General features: G+C 38.4%; 1 protein-coding gene across 2 annotated transcripts in view; it reads left to right on the forward strand.

Moving 5' to 3' along the window:
• The window catches only part of abr (ABR activator of RhoGEF and GTPase), a 490,118-nt gene that overhangs the window by 38,860 nt on the left and 430,952 nt on the right, over nucleotides 1-20,306 (forward strand). The window contains exon 1 of one of the 2 annotated variants that reach the window (XM_039662201.2): nucleotides 13,297-13,573. The exons of the other annotated variant lie outside the window; for it this stretch is intronic. Within the exon in view, the coding sequence (XP_039518135.1) occupies nucleotides 13,513-13,573 (61 nt within the window). The 5' untranslated portion in view covers nucleotides 13,297-13,512. Of the gene's footprint in view, nucleotides 1-13,296; nucleotides 13,574-20,306 lie in introns of those variants that run through there. 2 annotated transcript variants of the gene reach the window in all.

The following is a 20,306-nucleotide window of genomic DNA, read 5'->3' on the forward strand; positions in this document are numbered from 1 at the left end:
CCGACTAACTGACTAATAACATTTTTGGTTGACTTAGCCCTAAATTTAATCTACTTGGGAAAACAATTTCAGAGCAAGTCAGAATAAAATCAAATGTAACGTGACGCAGATTTGAAGTACCATACGAATCCATTTAATCTACTTGGGAAAACAATTTAAGAGCAAGTCAGAATAAAATCCAATGTTACAATTTATTATGTCAGGTAAATGTATCATGCCAATTTCATAATAAGTTAATATAAAACAAAATGGAAAAAAAAGATAATAAATACAAAACATCAAATGCTCTGGAATAAAGAGAAAAATGCAAACCTGATATTAGAAAATAATTTGAGCTACAAATCGCCCCAAGCCTCTTGTTGCAATTCAATTATATACCCAGACCAAGACAGAAACTTCTTTCACACTGAAACATTTGCTAACAATGGGAATTTGCATTCTGAGTGGACACCTTTTGGGAGCAAAATGCCATTTGCCTGGAGGACCCACCCCTCCTCTATGTGCAAGTTATCTCTTAAGAATTTTATTACCAAATGGTTTACGTCTTTGGGAATGAGACATTTGTACCAGTTACAGTGAGACATTTTAAATGATACCAAACATGTATAATACTGTATGATAATTGTTCATATTAAACCATATAGATTTTTGGGAGAATTCAGGTATGGAAGGGTGAAGGGAATGTAAATTGGGAGGTGATCAACTCAACTGTGATGGTGTCTTGTAGGGGTGAGCGATATGAAAAATTGTGTTTCACGATATGACTAATTTTATTTCATGGTACAAAGACAAAAAGGGCTTTGTATAATAAATAAACCCAAATACTTTAGAAATGAAAAGTATGTCACCTTGTTTTATTTTTATTTTATTTGGTAAATTATTTATTTGGTAAACTATTTTTATAGCAAAATATAGTAAACAAAAAACACTCATCAACTTTTAGATGAACTTCCCACAACAGATTAATATTAAATGCAACTCATAGGTGCATTTCAACTTTAAACAATTTTTCAATCTCATGCATTGCAATCAGTCTTCAATCAGTTTATAATATATATACAGTATATATATGCATTTTTAAGGGGCTTGTTTGCTCTTTTTGTGATATCTGGCAACCCGTCACCCTGAGCTTTAATCAAGAGTAGTTCAGAAGTGTCAAGTTCATCAAGTTCAGAAGTGACTAGAAGGCGAGCAGCAATATGAAAACCAAACAGCAGCTACTGTTAGTGTTGACTAAGTAGTTTAAATTATACACACCTTATGCGTCATTATTAGACCATAGCCCAGTGAACGCCACGCGCTCCCTCTCAGTGCATGTGCACGCGCCCGTCTTTTGCATCAGCAAAATGCGATCGATTAATTTGAGAGTCAAGTTGTAATCACGGATTGAACCAAAAGAAGATTTTATCAACTGGTTCAGTGGGCAATTGTTTGGAGTTAAAAAATATATAACTCACGCTGCATATTTAGTAATTTTGCCACAGAAACAGGATTATATATTCGTTTTAACAAGCAGGATGTTCATTCAAGCTGAATGCGATTTTCATGTTTAAAAAGTAACTATACATAAGAGAAGGAAAGATGTGGATAACTATACATTATTTAAAGGGCACCTATTATGGAAAGTTTACTCGGTTTTTTTTTACTCGCTCGTTTTTTTTCCAAGCGCGTCCGCACCGCATCAAGATAAAAACATAATCATACCCTAATCATATAATAGTGTCACTAACGTTACATTAGCTCTGGCTAATGGCACTGTTACAGTAGGTCATCTAAAAACATAACGGAACACTTACCTCAGCCGCAGGGTGATCCACTTGTCCTGTCTGTGCTATAGATGGGATGGCCGTATCCTTCAGCACATTATGGTCCGTGTGGCAAATTCCATTTTTTCAAAATAGTCGTCCATTGAAATGTACCGAGCTAACATAATGTCCCTTGATAATCTATTTAGGTGTGTTTGGATAAATATCCAGAGTAAGTTAGCCATTTCTTCATCCAGTCAGCGTTTTTAGTTGGAATTCTGTGAAACATGGTATTACCTCCCCTGTTTACTGTCGCAGCTATTTACAATAGAGCGAAAACCCATGACTGTAAACTATTTTACTATTTATAAATTGCTGACTCTGTTACCCAAACACTGAGCGAACTCTCCGCTCCTCACCACGGCGTGTCTCAGGTGATGCGGTTATTACTCCGTCAAAGTAGCAGTGCTTCGCCTTCAGAGAATAGTTCCCAGGTTTTATACGGTTAAAAGATGTCTGTGTCTCATTTGACTTTGTTATTTGTACATTCTGTGACTATACAAATCACAACATGTAAATAGGAAAACGTTTGCGTTATTTTGCCACTCATTTGGATTATTATGAAAGCTGCAACCATTCACATCCAGTCTTTGTGCTAAGCTAGGCTAGCGGTGGGTGCGTCAAACAGACTTATAGCACGCACGGAGATGAAAAAGGTATGTATGGACTTATCTAACTCTGGGGGGTAAGGTGAATAGGCTAAAGTCCCAAAAAGTCGGAGTGTTCCTTTAAGGTTATTTCTATTCGTAATGATATTCATATAGCCTATGAAATGTTGTTATCAAGTAACTTCATGCTTTCCCCGTTGTGAACGTGCACTCCTCTAAACTGTAGCCTGGGTGCTGCTGCTCTGCTCAAGTTGACGGCTACCTTTCCCCCCGAACATATCACGTTAACAACAACCCTTTAGAAAACGTAATTCCTTTGTGGATCCTCTGGATCTGCTTTCTCCATGTTTCTTTGACAAATCTCAGCATCAGTCTCACGCGCGTTGCATGGGAGTTAACCATGCCCACTTATTTACATTCCGCGGTATACACGGAATAAAAAAATCTGTTACGACTGACGTTTTCTACCGCGGTAACGATATATATCGTCATATCGCCCAGCCCTAGTGTCTTGAATGGGTATGGTAATATTGCAAGAGAGTTCAATTGTTAATTTCCTTTGTTTTCTCAGAGAGTAGCCCTCTCTTCCAGTTTTTCCAGTCTTACATTGTTCTATGTGAAGTAAGCTCATCTCTATCACAAGCCCCCGTTGTGTTGATGTCTTGGTGGCCTTCACTTAGAAACAAAGAGCTGTATGTGTGTTATGTCAGATCCATATTTAAAGGGTTAGTTCACCCAAAAATGAAAATTAAGTCATTAATTACTCACCCCCATGCTGTACCAACCCCGTAAGACCTTCGTTCATCTTCGGAACACAAATGAAGATATTTTTGATTAAATTTGAGAGCTGTATAACTACCACATAGGCTCCTAAGGGAATGACACTTGACGGCCCAGAAAGTCAATGAAGAAAATGTTTAAATATTCCATGTGACTACAGTGGCTCAACTATAAGTTTATCAAGCGACGAGAATACTTTTTGTGCGAAAAAACAAACAAAAATAACGACTTTATTCGACTATTCCTTTTCTTCCTTGTTGGCCTGAAACGAGATTTCCATAGATTTCCACGATGCATGCGCGAGAATTGCGATCTCCTTCAACTACTTCAGTTCAGTTCTCACGCATGCGTCGTGAAAATCTATAGAAGTCTCGTTTCAGGCCAACAAGGAAGAAAAGGAATAGTAGGGATGCACCGATACCACTTTTTTGGAAAATGAGTACGAGTACTTGCATTTCAGTACTCGCCGAGACCAATACCGAGTACTTAATAAAAAAAAAAAAACCATGATTTAAATATTTTTATATACGGGTTTTTAGGTCCTTGATTAAATTACTTGGGTAACACTTTATTTCGATAGTCCACTTTACTAACTATAAGTAACTTTTCAATTACATGTCAACTAACTGTCATTAGAGTATTAGTAGACTAGAGTATTAGTACGATCAGCTTAATATCCGATAACACTTTATTTATTTGGTCCCCCAACAGACATTCAACTGACTATAAGTAACTTGGCGACTACAAGTAAACTTATTCTCCTAACCCAAAGCCATTCACTTTGAAATTGTTCCACACCAGTGATGCACGGCTTGATCCAAAATGAGCGGGTGCCTGCGCCGCGGTCACCCGTGGTTACCCGCAGTTACGGGTCATCCAAAAATATTTTTAATGATATTCGGGTTGCGGTCGGTCAGGTCTTTTGGAAAAAGATGCCAATTAAACCTTTGTATTTATATAGTACTAGATACAATTTTCTATGAAATATATAGGCCGAATTTATTTATTGGCTGAATAACTGGCACGAAGATGACACACAAGCTCAGTCTAAACAGTTCTCAGTTCTGTACTGGTGTGATCCGAGAACTGCTGTACCTCTGCGTTCGTTACTACGCGGATGCGCAGTATCAGCTGCTCGTGCTCATCACTTCTCTCAGCTGTGGCAACAACATGTCTCAGTTCAGTGAACTGTTAGAGTTACTGGAGTAAGATATAATTCGGGATATTGGTTTATTTCAACTCGGAGGGACTGTCAGGCATGTCTGAAAGTGAGTAACTTTAGTAACTTGTGGATCAGCACTGACGCAAGACGTGAACTGTTGCGAATGATTCAGTTAGCGTACTGGTTCGACCGGTTCATTAAAAAGAACCGATTCGTTCACGAACCGGCCATGTCTATGATCACTAGTCTGCAGAGAGATGGAGGCGGCAAGAGAAAAGGTGAAGACTGGGGAGTGGAAGCTCCGCAAATACACAAACAGAAAGAGTAAGTGTGGGAGACATTTACCGAAATAATGAAAGATGATGACCAAAGTGCTGCCTTTGTTATATGTAGGCTACGTCTTCTTGCGATGCTGTGTTGTTACACGTTTATGGCCCAATGACGCTACGATGAGAATGTACTACTTTTAAAAAATACGGTCAGGAAGAGGGTCGGGTACAAAATTTTCTTACTTTTTTTGCGGTCCGAGTAGCGGGCGGGTAGTTGAAAACGTTGGTAGTGTGCAGGTTGTTTATACATTGACCCGCGCATCACTGTTCCACACGGCTGACATGTCTCCCCATCTCCCCGCTCTGAGCTGCAGCCGGAGCTTGGGGGTGGGCTAGGGCTGTCGCGGTAACCGCAATATTGTAGTACCGCGCTTCTGACAAGTCAACCGCAGAGGATAGCACGTAACCGCAGCAACCGCGATATTCACGTTTTTTTTTTTATAAGGCTATACCCTTCTTGTTTTGAACTTAATGCATGTGTATTGAATGTTAAACAAGTTCATAACGATAACAAGACTGTTTATCATGGTGATGTGTAGCCTACAGGCTTCACATAGACAGTGAATGAAAGAGATCGGCAGAGCGCGTCACGCGCTGCGCGTGCAATTACCTGCGTCTGTCTTTGAAGTCGTGAAAAGCTTGTCGTGTCAAAGGGAAGCGAAAAATTTGTCGAATCATCATTTTAACGTTCTCTTCACGGGTATTTTCCCATAAATCCGCGTCAGCAGCAGCTCTGGTCAGCATCCCACAACACAAGGAAGCCGAAATAAAATCAGTGAGTCACGCATTGAATCAATGGGTCTCTAATAAGTGAAGCATCAGCTTCAGCATTGCCTATGCGACGCATTGCTGCTCCGCTGAGCCTTGAAAAGTTGAATCTCAAAGTTAAAAATAAATAACATCTTGTTGAATCAGCTTTTTTTAAACGTGTTCGTTGAATGAACGGTTCAATGACTCGCTCAAAGTCCGTTGTCATAACAATATGCGCGCTGAGTGAAAGTCTTTCAATGCGCATATACTGTAGACGCTGTTTAGATTCGGTTACATTGGTTACTGAAAATGTCCTCGTTTTTGTCCACATCGTAAACATTATTTATATAGCAACAAAAACATATAATTAATTAAATAAATAAATAAATAAATGGCGGTAATACCGCATATCGCGCTATTGAGCCACTCAACATTACCGCAAGGGAAATTCCATAACCGCGACAGCCCTAGGGTGGGCACTCGGCGCCTGTGATTAACCCATTTCTCAGAACATGGTATCGGTCCCCGGTATCGGGGGACTTTTAACGAGTACGAGTACTTTAGAAAATGTGGTATCGAGGCCGATACCAGATACCGGTATCGGTATCGGTGCATCCCTAAGGAATAGTCGAATAAAGTCGTTATTTTTGTTTGTTTTTTCGCACAAAAAGTATTCTCGTCACTTGATAAACTTATAGTTGAGCCACTGTAGTCACATGGAATATTTAAACATTTTCTTCATTGACTTTCTGGGCCGTCAAGTGTCATTCCCTTAGGAGCCTATGTGGTAGTTATACAGCTCTCAAATTTAATCAAAAATATCTTCATTTGTGTTCCGAAGATGAACGAAAGTCTTACGGGGTTGGTACAGCATGGGGGTGAGTAATTAATAGGGATGCACCGAATATTCGGCCGCCGAAAATTTTCTCACCGAAAAGACTTTTATCACCGAAACAATACGGCCGAAATGTTGTGATGACGCAAACAGAAACCGCGACCTGCACGTGCTTGTCTGAAGCAACATGTCTGTGGTGTGGACGTATTTCAGTGTATCTGAACCCGCGATGAGACGGAAACCTTGTTTATCCACCTATATCTGCTCTAAACAATGCGCGCCGCCATGACGACGACTCCAGTTGCGAGCGGGTCAAGAGCGGTGCGCGCGGTGTCTGTGGAGACTCGCGCTGCGGAGGCAGGCGAAAGTATAAACAAGGCAGTGCGAGTCTCCACACAGCGCACGCACCGCTCTTGACCCGCTCGCAACCGGAGTCGTCGTCATGGCGGCACGCATTGTTTAGAGCAGATATAGGTGGATGAAACAATTAAAAATTATAAATAAGACTCGCGCTGCGGAGGCAGGCGAAAGTAAACAAGGCAGCGCGAGTCTCCACAAACAGCGCGTGCACCACTCCAAACGGTCGAGGCGTTTATACTTGACGCGCTCTCCGTTGTACTATTCCTTGAAATGACAGACTCAAGTAACTGTCCTCTAACCATCAGGAATCGGTGAGAAGAAGACAGATAAATACATGACAATGTTTATTTTTTAGTATTCCACCACCAATACAAAAATAATCATGTAAAACCCAGTAAACCCTGAGATTATTACTTCTGACATTACAAAAAAATATGTATATGGGAACATGTATGTATAGAACTAAATTAATGCTCTCTTAAATATTTTCTACATTCACTAAACATGTTTCATTAAGTTTCATGTACATTTGTATTAAACATGGACCATTGTTCATTTAAAAAGGCTTTTTATGCTATTGTATGCTGCTATAAATTTTTAAAATGTAACTAATTTAGACATGCAAACTGGGTGCTAGTGTGATGAGAAGTTTGCGCTTGGCTTTGTTTTTGAGAGAACATTTCATTTTAAAACCTTTCTTTAAAACCTATTATTATTTAGTGTACACATGAGTGGGGTCAAGTTAAACATTTTAGTTTGAATTTTATTTTATACTGTGCATTGTGCTGCTAAATAAATATTTGCATAATTTGTAATTGATTTATTCTTTGAAAATGTTATATTAATTTATGCAATTGCAATGCCTTGATTTTAGTAAAGTTTGTACACAGTCATAGCCATAAATGCAATGATGCTAATAATTGGCATAATTTCTTTCGGTGTTTCGGTTTTCGGTTTTCGGCCTTGGTTTCCTCTTTTTCGGTTTCGGCCAAGAATTTTCATTTCGGTGCATCCCTAGTAATTAATGACATAATTTTCATTTTTGGGTGAAGTAACCCTTTAATAAACTGCTGCTTATCTCTGCCACCGGTGGTCTCACACACACACAGACACACTTAGCAAGAGACAACACTTTAATTTGGGGTCTTTGGGGGCCTTTCTAAAAGTCTGATTTCTAACGATCTCTGGCGAGACATTAGTGTTTATGAGTTTGTGCACATATAGATCTTTAGTGTTTAAGTGGCTACTCTGAGATGCACTGACTGTATTAAGCGAGTATACTGTGCATGTATGTGTGGCTTGTGTTCTTTGTCTTGGGTTTAACGCTGGCAGCTTGCTGTGAGAGGTTGGGGGGAATCCTCCCAGGACGCCTTTGTGTCCTAATTGAAGTTGTTCAGTCTGGCTTATCACAACCATTGCTTCTGTGTGTGTGTGTGTGTGTGTGTGTGTGTGTGTGTGTGTGTGTGTGTGTGTGTGTGTGTGTGTGTGTATGTATGTGGGGTTTGGGGGGGAACAGGGGTGTCTTTTTAGGGGTTTGTTATGGGGGTTCCTTGTTGCCCAAGGCATGATGTATTAAGTTCATTCTCTGTCGAGAGAGAGAGAGAGAGAGAGGGAGAGAGGGAGAGAGAATGAGAGAATGAACTTGGATAATGAACTTGTTTTCATATAGAGTATAAAATATATCTATGTTAATATATGTATACATTTATGGCTATTGAAGAACACTCTTGCAGGGCGGAGTACCCATAATATTATTTAAGTACCTTTGTATACTTTTTATTGATGACTGTATGTTTTTGTTTTTAGTTTGTGTGTGTTATAATTGTTGGAGCTTGGATTGCAAGACAAATTTCCGTGTACACGGACAATAAAGTACTCCTTATCTTATCTTATCTTATCTTATCTTATCTTATCTTATCTTATCTTATCTTATCTTATCTCTTAGTAAAACATTAGACCAGATTTGTACTTTTACATATAGAGGTGAGGTGTACTTTTTTTGTTTAACTTACTTTCTTTTCGAGTAATGAGAAACATGTATGATACCCTTGCAAATTACAGCATGAGACAAGTACACATTGTCTGAATATTGAGTTGAAATTTGAGCTAGACAATATATACTTTCATTCTTGCTTAAGCATAAAATTCAAGACATGTTTATAGATCTATGAAAAAGTGGAATTAGAGTTGTTACAACGAGTTGGTTTATTTAATTTCCATGCCTCAATTCAAACTGGCTGTTTCATTGAATTTATTCAAATCTCTGATGCAGCGATTTGTTTGTCATCACTCAAGATTCTACACAAGGTCTCTGTGTGGATATATTAAAATCCTTTAGTACAAATATACATGGTTAATGTTGATGTTTGTATTGTCATATTGACACATATAAACAAAATGAACAAGTTTTTTAGTATGTACTGTATTAAATAGGGGTGTGACGAGACGCTTATCTCATAAGACGAGACACGACATTGGGTTCACAAGAATGAGACGAGACGAGATTTTTGCACAATTTTTCAGTAATCCTCAATGACAATAATCATGATTGGAAAAATAGTATGCAGGTGCATTTTTTCAATCTTTTAACTAATAATCTTCTAATGCATGTCATTTCAGGTCTACTTTATGGGTATGAATTGTCAAATGCATTGAAAGAAAACAATATACAAGCACTGTAAAAGGTTTTTATTGACTGTCTTTTCTCCTGTTTGATTTCACATGAGTCTCTTCAAACCTTACTGTACATTTAAGAGCTTTTAGAAAGTGCGTGTAACAACAATAGCCCAAGCGTGGGGAATGTCCGGTTATTGATTACCAATATTCGGTTATGAATTATTAATAATCAATAACTATCATATTGGCTATAGTGTAACACAATTTAAACTCACCCAAAAGGTGATACACAGCCCATTTGGCTGTATTTCCGTATATTAATAATTAATCACAACGAATTATAATTAATTATGAATACACAGGCTTTAACAAAGCTTGTGAGTACCCACCAGATCAAATTATCACATCAGATGATGCGTCTGTCCAGCAAACGGATCATGTGATGTGCTTATCAACTATCAAAGATGGTAAACTTTCAAGAAGAATTATTCTCGTGGCCACCGAGAATAACTCTTGTTAAATTCGAGTCTTGTTCACAAGATTATTCACTGTATTCACAAGTTTGTCGAGCTTGTAGCTATAAGATCGAACACATTTAAGAGGCTTTGTTTCGTGAGCAAAACAGAAACAATCAAGAGTATAATGAGTTTTAATAAATGAAAACTAATAATACATTGAACTATGATTTAGATACAGAGTAAATATGTATTTACAGAAACAAACAAAACATAAAAGACATTACTAATGCTAACGAGTTTAACTAGAGAGAGAGAGGGAGAGGGAGATGAAACCAGAATGATTTCAGCATGGCAAATTCACAGACAGTGTAGTCCTTTGAGAGCCAACAAGAAAAACACATCAGATCAAAATCAGTAACCAAAACTTGCCTATGGTTCTCTTTTGTGACTGAGGAGGAACGCTGTGGTGAGTGGATCCCGTTCGTTTGGGCGATAGGCGTGTTCTCTCGTGTCTTCCAGGCTGCCGACGCGCGTGAAGCTTCAAAGGCTCACCTAACTTGGAGTTGCAAAGGATATGATTTAGAGTTCGTCTACCCTCGGAAAGAGACGGGGGAAATGAAACGAAACTTAGTAAAAGACTAGAAAACGGAGATGAGAGCTCACACTCCCTAAGCGGGAGTCATGGGTCTTCTCTCTGGAATTGGAAGTGCCTCGCGGACAACTCTAGATTGGCCTACTTTATGGGATCGATTACCATAAGCCTACTTTGCATACGTGAACCAATCATGTTAGAGTATCCTTGAGCGGGAAAATTCTCCTTTGTCCTGTCCGGAGACCTCATCTGCATAGTTTATCATGGTGCCAAACTTTGTCATTTCTACCCAGACATGTGGTAAACATAGTATCTTACATTTTACTATAATATGATGCATATATTCAGTTTCAGTATCAAGAGAGCTTTCCGTGCATACCAAATATGGCAATACCAAGTAAAAGAAACCTAACCTTACAATCATATGCAGAATTATAAGCATTTTAAAGTTTGATGAACACACAATAGAATTGTCAGTAGTTCCTGTATAGCATCGTGAAGACATTGATGCACAAAATGAATACATTTGAAACATTAGGCACTTTGTTGGAAGATTTCCCCTTTCTGGCGATTCTTTGGGTGAGATTGTGTGAGTGTGTGAGAGCAGGAATGTGGGTTCCTGTTTGGAGGAGGAGGTCATAAAACTTTTACGACCTAGTTCGGATGTCGATTTGTAGGACAATATTGTAGATCATTCTTAAAACAAAAATACACACTTAGGATTCAAACTACACACAAGATAATCACGCAATATAGCATAACATAACTAATCAAACATGCATATTTTCATATTTTCCCAACATATTTTTGATCACATAATTCAGGATTACATGCAGAGGAATGTTCGTATGTGTGTCTGTGGTGGGACCTGATAAGACATCTCTTTGAAGCCATCATCGAGCTCTGAGATGTTCTCTTGTTAAGTGTCTCTTGGTAACAAAGGTGTCAAAAGGGATCAATTCAGTCCAGCCAAGCTTTAATTTACCATTCTGAGTTTAAGGGTTAAAAGCGCCCTCAAAAATATATACTGACACGTCATCATGAGTCCCCCCCCAATTCCCGCAAATGCGGCGCCAAGGAACTTGTATGTAATCGGAGACTCCTTTTTAGTTTCGAAATGGTTTGGGTACAATGTGATCGCGTTGAAAATAGAGGCGTTAGTCTAGCGTTAGAAGCTCAAACATTGCCGTGGCTCATTTAAGAAAATGATAGCTCCGAAGAGACGCTGCTTTAGTTTGAGGTGACGTTAACGTTAGTGCTAACAATAATAAAGAAAGATGATGATGATGATCATTATCATCACCTTATCTGTTACCACTGAAATGTAAATGTAATGTATTTCCAAATCTAAGCCCAGCAACTTACATCTGTGTCATTCTTTTAGGTGAAATGGTCTCACACACTATTTTCTTTGCACGCTTCATCCTGTCGTCTGCCCTCTAACCTCGAGTGTTTTAGACTGAAGCCTTTACTTTTCGCAAATCTTGTGAGCGCGCAAACCCAAACGCTGTGACGTCGCGCCAATTTTTTTTTTAACCGACTACCGTCAACTTTGATCGGTTAACGTTGATACGGTCAACCATCGGTCAGACGGTCATCGGTTAACATCCCTAATCCAAAGGCAAATAAATAAATAAATGGTGTAATTGTTAAATTGCCCAACCCTAACACACACCCAGTGTTTTCTGGAGAGCAGGGGGTTGTTACCACATCAAACCAAATCCCTGTGGAGGAGTTTGCGGGGAACAAGGAGTTTGAATGAACGGTGTCATCTGTGGTTGCTATAGGAAGTTCTTGGTGTTTGCTAGGTATTTGTGAACTGAAACTCAGAAATATATAGAAAGCTTGAAATGTCTATGTTTAAACAACATCGAGCAACAATTTAAGATGAAAAGAAACAGATAACTCTCTCTTATATCCTAATCTGTATGAAGTGCATTAGCCTACTCCATAGGCGCGTTCACAATACTGCGAAGTGGCGAGTGAGCATCGTCAACATCTTTTCAGTCAAGAATGACACAGAAAACACTAGTTTATTAATAAACAATTAAAATGTCTATATTTGACACATTCGTTACTTTTACCGGTTCTTTGTGGCAAGGGTCCGTTAACTAATCGAATATCGTGACTCCCTTTTTTGTACCAGGCTATTTATAGTTGTTCAATAAAGTTCTTGGTAAAAAAGAAAAAAAAGAAAAGAAGCGACTGTGCCTAATATTATTGTATAGCCTAGCATTCATTTTACTGTCTATATAGTAGCCTACAGCATGCAAGGTTTTATGCGCATGCTCTAAGTCTTCTTCTTGCATTTTTAGTGTATCTCTGTGGCAGAATTACAGCGCCACATACTTGTTTGGGATGTATACTAGATCGTTTTGAGTCAGTTTCAGTGGTTTTGTGTGTACGCAGATATTTTTCGAGACGCTGCCGTGTTTACAGACTTTTTTAGAACGAGGAAAAAAAAAGTTGGATAGGGAAAGCTCTGGCTTCGTGTGGATGTGACGAATTCGAAAAAATAGGTTTTTCAAAAAATTAAAAATGCTAGAAAAATTTTCATGACGGAAAATTACATTATAGCGTGCAATCGAAACGTCTTGAGCCAAGCGATCAGAGGAAAAAATATTTTATTTCTAGCCATTAAGGTTAAAAAGTTATTAGCATAAACATGAGCACAACGTTGGACAGTTGGTGGACTAGGGGATTGAGTTAGATACACCAAATTTGCTATGGTGTCTGTTCTGTTCCTCTATCAGTGTGCCAAATTGCATTACTTTCCCGCAAGCATTTCTGTGGGCTGCAATAGACTTCCATACGGAAGAAGAAGAAACGGAAGAATAACAAGAAGAAGAACGCCAACGGTTTCAAGAGGTGCCTACACATTTTCAGAGCTTGGCCCCCAAAATTGAGGCAGTGAACTGAAGAAAAGGGGATTGAACGAGAGTGAATGAGTGAGAGAGAGGGAGGGGGGGGGAGGGGGGAGGAGTGCCTCTCCTTCCCATAGCAACGGTTGGTAGCGAGCGCATTACATGTGAGGAGCTGTAGTACACGTCAAGCTTTCCTCAGCAACACATAGCGGCTCTGAATCTCAAACTCATATGTCCATTTACCTCCATAATCACTAAGTAGATCGGACGAGTTGTGGGCGAGTAAAGAGAGAGATCGTGTAAGGGAAGAGATCGGAGGAGACGCAGCACTGGAGGAGACGGCAGGCGGGGGGATGGAGCACCTGAGCACTCGTGAGCTGCCCAGGCTCTCCTGGATAAACACTCTCTACAGCAGTACGTAATCCTCTTTCCTCTTCGTTCCAGCATCTCTGCTCGCGTGAGAATTGTGCTGAATTTGCCTGTGCTAATAATGTTATCTTTTGCTGTATGTGAATTAGCCTCTTGAGCATGTTGTTTGTTGTATAGTAACTGTTTGTTCAGTGACGATTGTCGGCCCTTTTTAAACAAGTCAATGATACATGAATATGGTAGTTAAATAGTACAATGGTATCAAAGTACTGTTCAGTGTTATTCTTATCTTAATAGGTCACTGTGGTATAATGGCACTTATGTACTTTTATTTTAAGTGAATCTTTTTCCCTTGTCATCCATGTTTTCTCTTATTTTCTACCTTTTCTTTTCTCATCCTTGTCTTATGTCTTATCTTTCTATATCTTCTATTTTCCCTTTCTTCCTATTTTCATCTCCATCTTCCTTCTCTTCTCCTTCTCTTTTTTCATTTCCTTTTTTCCCTTTTTTATTCCTCTTTCTTCTTTCACTTTTTCTAGCTTATCTTTTCCTTCTTTCCTCACTCTCATCTTTCTCAAGGTACCATTTCCATGCACTTATTAAAAATATACAACATTTTCATGGTGAACTGATTTTATTCCAAATTTGTTTGTGTGAGAACCAGAGTATATGCTGTTCTCATGAATATTTAAATGTTGTGTTGATGGGCTCTTTATCTCTGGGTGGAAGTCATGTGGGCAGAAGCTGTCAGCAGGGGTTTGTGGGTAATGCTAGGCTGAGGAGATGCACTTGTTGTGGTTGTTTAGTCTGCCGTTCATTTACTCCGGCTGTAAGGTTGAGTTACATAAAGGGCTTTCAGAGAACGTTAAATGTAGGAAAGACTGGCAGAAACGCGCAGATCACATTAGAGAGGGGAGGGAGGGGGTGGCTTGTGAGGGAAAGCTTGTTTCATTCACTAAGGAGAATACATTGAGCAGTTAACCAGGAAAAGTGTTGTTCTGTGTGATAATTCTTTTAATTGTCAATCACCCCACAGTATGCTATTAGGTTCACCCCTCATTCTCCCCTATTTACACCCTTGTGTGTGTGTTTGTGTGTGTGTGTGTGTGTGTGTGCGCACGCGTGTATGTATATGTATGCATGTGTGTTTGTGTGGTGTTTGGGCAACTCGGTATTACAATGTCAGTGCTCATATGCTTCAGGACTGTGGGAACTTTTACTTGCCATGAATGATTTGTTATATAAAATTAGGTATCTGCATGTTTTGAAAACTATAGTAGAAGTAAACACTGATTAACCAATTATACTAAATCGATTATTACAATTATTGACCTTTTTAATTGAAAAAAAAAAAAAATCTTTATTACTTTTGATTTAAGGTCCTTGCACACTGAGTCCGAAAATATCATCTGAAATTTTCGCAGGTTAAAAAATAAATGCAACCTCACGTTTTGTCAATTACATTTACACACTGCCTCCAAAACTTTTGTCCGTCATAAAAACATTCGGATCGGGTTCGATTTTCTGCGTTTTTCGCATCCATAGCAAGCATTTTGAGAGGTGTCTTGAAAAAACACACGAAAATTTCAGACTCTACTTTACACTGCACTTTTGTCTATACTGTGTATAATTATTTTGTATATTTAAATACACATATGCATGTATATATTTAAGAAATATTTACATGTATATACTATATATTTATTTATACATAATTTATATTAAATATAATTTTTTTATATTTAAATAACAATACAAGACAATACAAAATAATTATACACAGATATATACACACATATATTATGCAAACACAAACTTTTATTTTGGATGCGATTAATCGCGATTAATAGTTGCCGTGCACTAATTTCTTTTTAAATTATCTTTTAATAAATATCATTTGATTTTGTTTTATATCTTGATCTGTTTTGTTTGATTTAATGCTATTGTTTTTTTTCCTCTTGTGAATATAAAACAAATTCTGTTTATTCCATTTGCATCAGATTTGTTATTTGACACTATTTCACTTTACTTTGGTAGAACAAATTCATTTTTCTGGTCATGCTTGATGCACACTTCACCTAATTCAAATTACAAAAGAGCAAGAGAGGACTGAGACATTTCAGACCCTGATATGTAGATATTTTCTGTTTAGTCTCTAACAAATTATCCAACAACTCATTAACAAAGTATTAAAGTAACAAGCCACATTAACCGCTTCTATAACAATAACAGTGTTTCTGGGTTAGCTTTGACTGATACTGTTTTCATTGTTCCTTTGTTCAGTGCTGAAGGTACGATCTTGTTAAATAAGTACAGCCAATAAATAATTTATGGGTGTTATTAAACATTAAAAAGCATTTTGTTTAATAAAACATGTACATTTCAAATGACGTGATCTTTCCTTAGGGGCTAATATCAATATTAATGAGAGTACATTAACAACGGTATATATTGTATTTGATGTTTTCATAACATGCCAATGGAGGATTCACTTTGCCAGAATTTTTTGTCTTCTGAAAACATAAAACTCTCGTCATCAGTTTGTTTATCTATTTATTTCAGTTTCTGGAATGTAAATGCATGCAATATGGTTATTAAAGCCATATATTCAGTTCATCTCTATGGATCTGTCTTCCACCTCCTCACAGCATTTTCTCCAGTTGCCTCGCTGATATTATCTCCTGCCTACTTTACTGCTCTGTTGTCATGGTTTCCTCTTTTCAGAGTGGTTGAGAGGCAGTAAACTTAGTCAGACATTTATGTGAAGTGTTCAGATCCAGCAGCTGTGGTCAAACTCTCTTTGTTTTGACTGAATTCGACTGGTAGAACATGTGCCTTGTGGGATTATTCTCTCTTAGTGAGATGATCCCTCCTCTTGTCACTTCTTGTAAATCTGCATCTCTTTTTAAAGTCCTGTTTTGTGTCAGATTCAACACACACACTTTCTCTCTCTCTCTCTCTCTCTCTCTCTCTCTCTCTCTCTCTCTCTCTCTCTCTCTCTCTCGCTCTCTATTGAATGCGAAAATGTTATTTATTGTGTTATGTTATATTTTGGTTGCTAGGTTGATAATTACTGGCAGAAAGAAGCCCGCCCTTAAAGGAGAACTCCGGCGAACAATGAACCTTTGGTCTAATAAAACGTCGGTACATAGTCAACTGTTCTCTGAGATTTGTTTTCATGATAATCGAATGTAAAGACTTTTATCTCTAAAAACTGTTTAGTGTATAATGCTAGTAATGGGGGCATTGACTAAGTAAAAAGAAATCGCTAGTTTATACCACTAACAAGGCTCAAAATAGCCCCACACTAGGGCTGCAACTAACGATTATTTTGATAATCGATTAATCGGACGATTATTTTTTCGATTAATCGGATAAAAAATACATTTCATTTTTTTGTTTATTTTAACTAAATAAAACCCTAAAAACACTATTTTGTGTGTTAAACAATCGACTTAATGCATTGCAGACAACTTATAAAGAATAAATAAAAAAATATATACGACCATAACCTATGACAAAAATGCTATTGTAAACTAGATTAGTGGGTAACTCAGCAAAACTTAGCCTAGAAATATCACAAGTGCACAATAATTTTATAAAATTTGAACATTTAGTGAAAAAAACATTCCTTAGTGGGGAACAAATAAGAGACAATAAGTGTAGCACTAACTCTGGTAAAACGTTACACATTGCTCTTTGTATTGTTCTTATACATTCATGAAAAACATCTTAAAAATCAGATTCACATCTGTTTTAAATGTAAAGCACAGCTGTTTAGTGAGGAAGCAAAATATAATAGATAGGGCCGAACAAGAAAGGCAATTAATAAGCTTTCATTGCGCAAAAGTATTATGACATGATCATGAAAGAGCTGCACAAAGTGCTTATGCGCATCGCGAGCGCTGAATGATGCGCTTGAAGCAACACGGAGTCACAGGGCGGCGCGCAGCTCTTCAGTGTCCGCCTTATTAAAGTTAAAAACACCAAGACTGTGTATTATACAGTATCTATGCAATATTTTATTAAGCCTTTTCTTTTAACAGTTTTAAATTTCAGTTAGGCTACTGTGCACGTGAAGAACAATTATAGTGCGCAGACACTGCTCAAGTGTTGTGAGCTAACAGACACTCGTAGAAAGTGATTAAGTTACAGCAATAAAAGTCTAGCAAGATAGAAACCATCATAGACCTTTATCTATGGATTAATTATAATAATAACATTAAATCATCTTGGAACGAGTTTCATCATGTTAACTGTTGTAACGTGACGCGCTGTTTGAACACCGAATAGAGAATGACTGCAGTGGAGGGAAAAGCTTAGGTTAACTTGAATTTAATGACTTAAATATACATTTCTATCTCACATTATACTATAGTATGGCTTCATAAAGTATACACAATTAATGTAGGTCACCTATTTTGGTTTCAAAACGGCGAATATACCGAAAGGTGAATGATTTTCGTGTATGCTGCATATTGATAGCGGTTTCCTGATGCCCGCAAATTAGTTCAAACTCACGGAATCAAGAGCGCGCATGCGAGACAGAAGATATTGATAATGTGCTCCAAACCGTCCGTGTTGCGCGCGCGAGGCAGGGTGGAGCGGCGAGGGAGAGAGACTGCTTGTGTGCCTCATGAAGCGCGCATGTAAGAAGCGCATGTAGCATGTAAACAATCCCTGTGACGTAATCAGACCAACTAATCGATAATGACATTCGTTGACGTTTTTGCAGCCCTACCCCACACTAACGCAGTAACATAATGAGGCTCCATACATGCAAAACGAAGCATTGAGAACTTTGTAAGTGTACAGACCGTTTAATAAGAAGATACTTTATGTCATAAATCATTAAGATAATAGCCAGAGGGAAGGTGCTGTCTCTGAAGCGTGATGTAGAAGTTTTAATGCTCCTATATCTTCTTCCTGATGGAAGGAGATTAAAGAGATGGTTAGCAGGGTGAGAGTGGTCCGCTATGATGTTTTTAGCCTTTATTCTTTGAAGAAGAAGATTATTCTAGTGAAGAGTGAAGAAAGTGAAGGGAGGCTACAGCCTATGATTTTTGAAGCCCTGCGTACTACTGTCTCCATCCTAGTTTTGTCCTGACCGAACCAGACAAGCATGGAGAAAGTGAGGACGCTTTCAATTGTAGACCTATAAAAGTGGGTCATGGCAACTCGGCTGACACCAAACTTTTTGAGCTGCCGCAAGAAGTGGAGTCGCTGATGTGCTTTACTGATCTTAATATTAGCGTTGAGCTCCCATGATAGGGATTCCTGGATTGTAGTCCCAAGAAACTGGAAGGAAGTGACCCTCTCCACCTCTACCCCATTTATGGAGAGCATACGGAGGGGACTTGAGGTCTTTCTAAAATCCACTACCAGTTCCTTGGTTTTTGAGATGTTAATTGACAAGTTAAAACTTTCGCACCATTTCACCAGCCCCTCCACTTCTCTGCGGTAGTCAGACTCATCCCCATTAGTAATAAGACCAACTACAGAAGTGTCATCAGCAAACTTAAATAACAGAACAGAACTACTGTGTGACTGACAGAATTGTGTGTATAAAGAATACAGAAGTGGAGATAGGATGCAGCCTTGTGGGGCACCAATGTTCAGGGATTTTTACTGCGAGACGTAATCACCCATTTTAACCACTTGCTTCCTATCACATAAAAAGTTAAAAATCCACTTGCAGAGTGATGTTCTAACACCTAGCTCCTGTAAAGTGTTAATCAACTTCACAGGAACAATTGTGTTGAATGCAGAACTAAAATCCACAAAGATGACACGTGCATATGTAGATTTAAACTCCAGATGTTGAAGAATAGAGTGCAAACATAGTGAAACTGCGTCATAAACACTCCTATTTGCTCTATAATCAAATTGGTGGGGGTCAAGTGAAATACTAGACAGATGTTTACATATCAGACACTCAAACACTTTCATAATGACAGAAGTTAAAGCCACAGGCCTATAATCATTAAGACACGAGATTCTATCCTTCTTTGGAACTGGGATGATCACAGCAGATTTAAAACAAGCAGGCACAATACCAATTTGAAGAGACCAGTTAAAGATAAAAGTGATGACAGATGTTAATTGATCAGCACAGTGTCTTAAAGTAGAAGTCATTACGCCATCAGGCCCCGCCGCCTTCCTGGTGTTCTGCTGACGGAGCAAGATTCTAACATCATGCTCAGAGATTCCTCCTGCTCTCTATAGCAGGGGGGAGGAAGGTGACCACCACTGTCAACGACAGTAGAAGTCATTTAAGCCTCCCAGGAAGAGAAGGGGTCACTGACAAGAACATGGAGTTTGATCTTATAATCAGTAATGTCCTGCGGCCCACGCCAAACACCTTTGATGTCATTTGCATGTAATTTATTTTCAAGCTTAGCTTTATAGGAAGCCTTGGATTTCAACACAGCTCGCTGGAATTCATATTTCAGTAATTTGTATCGACCCATATTACCAGTCTTAAAAGCAGCCCGTTTTGCCTTACATAGCACTCTCAGTTCATTATTAAACCAGGGCTTACTGTTATTAAAGACATAAACAGCTCTAGTAGGAATACAAACACCTTCACAGAATATAGGATGTAACGGTATCAGTAAAGATGTTAATATCCTGACCATCAGCCCAAAAGTTGATCCATACTGTGGAGTCTAAACAGTCCTGTAATGTGTCTATAGCTTGTGGGGACCATATCCTAAAAAGTTTGTCAGTTGGTTTTGCCACTTTAAGTCTCTGGCGATATTTCGGAATGAGAAAGATA

This window comes from Pimephales promelas, chromosome 4 (assembly GCF_988280905.1).
Source record: "Pimephales promelas chromosome 4, fPimPro1.hap1.1, whole genome shotgun sequence".
Lineage (NCBI taxonomy): Eukaryota > Metazoa > Chordata > Actinopteri > Cypriniformes > Leuciscidae > Pimephales > Pimephales promelas.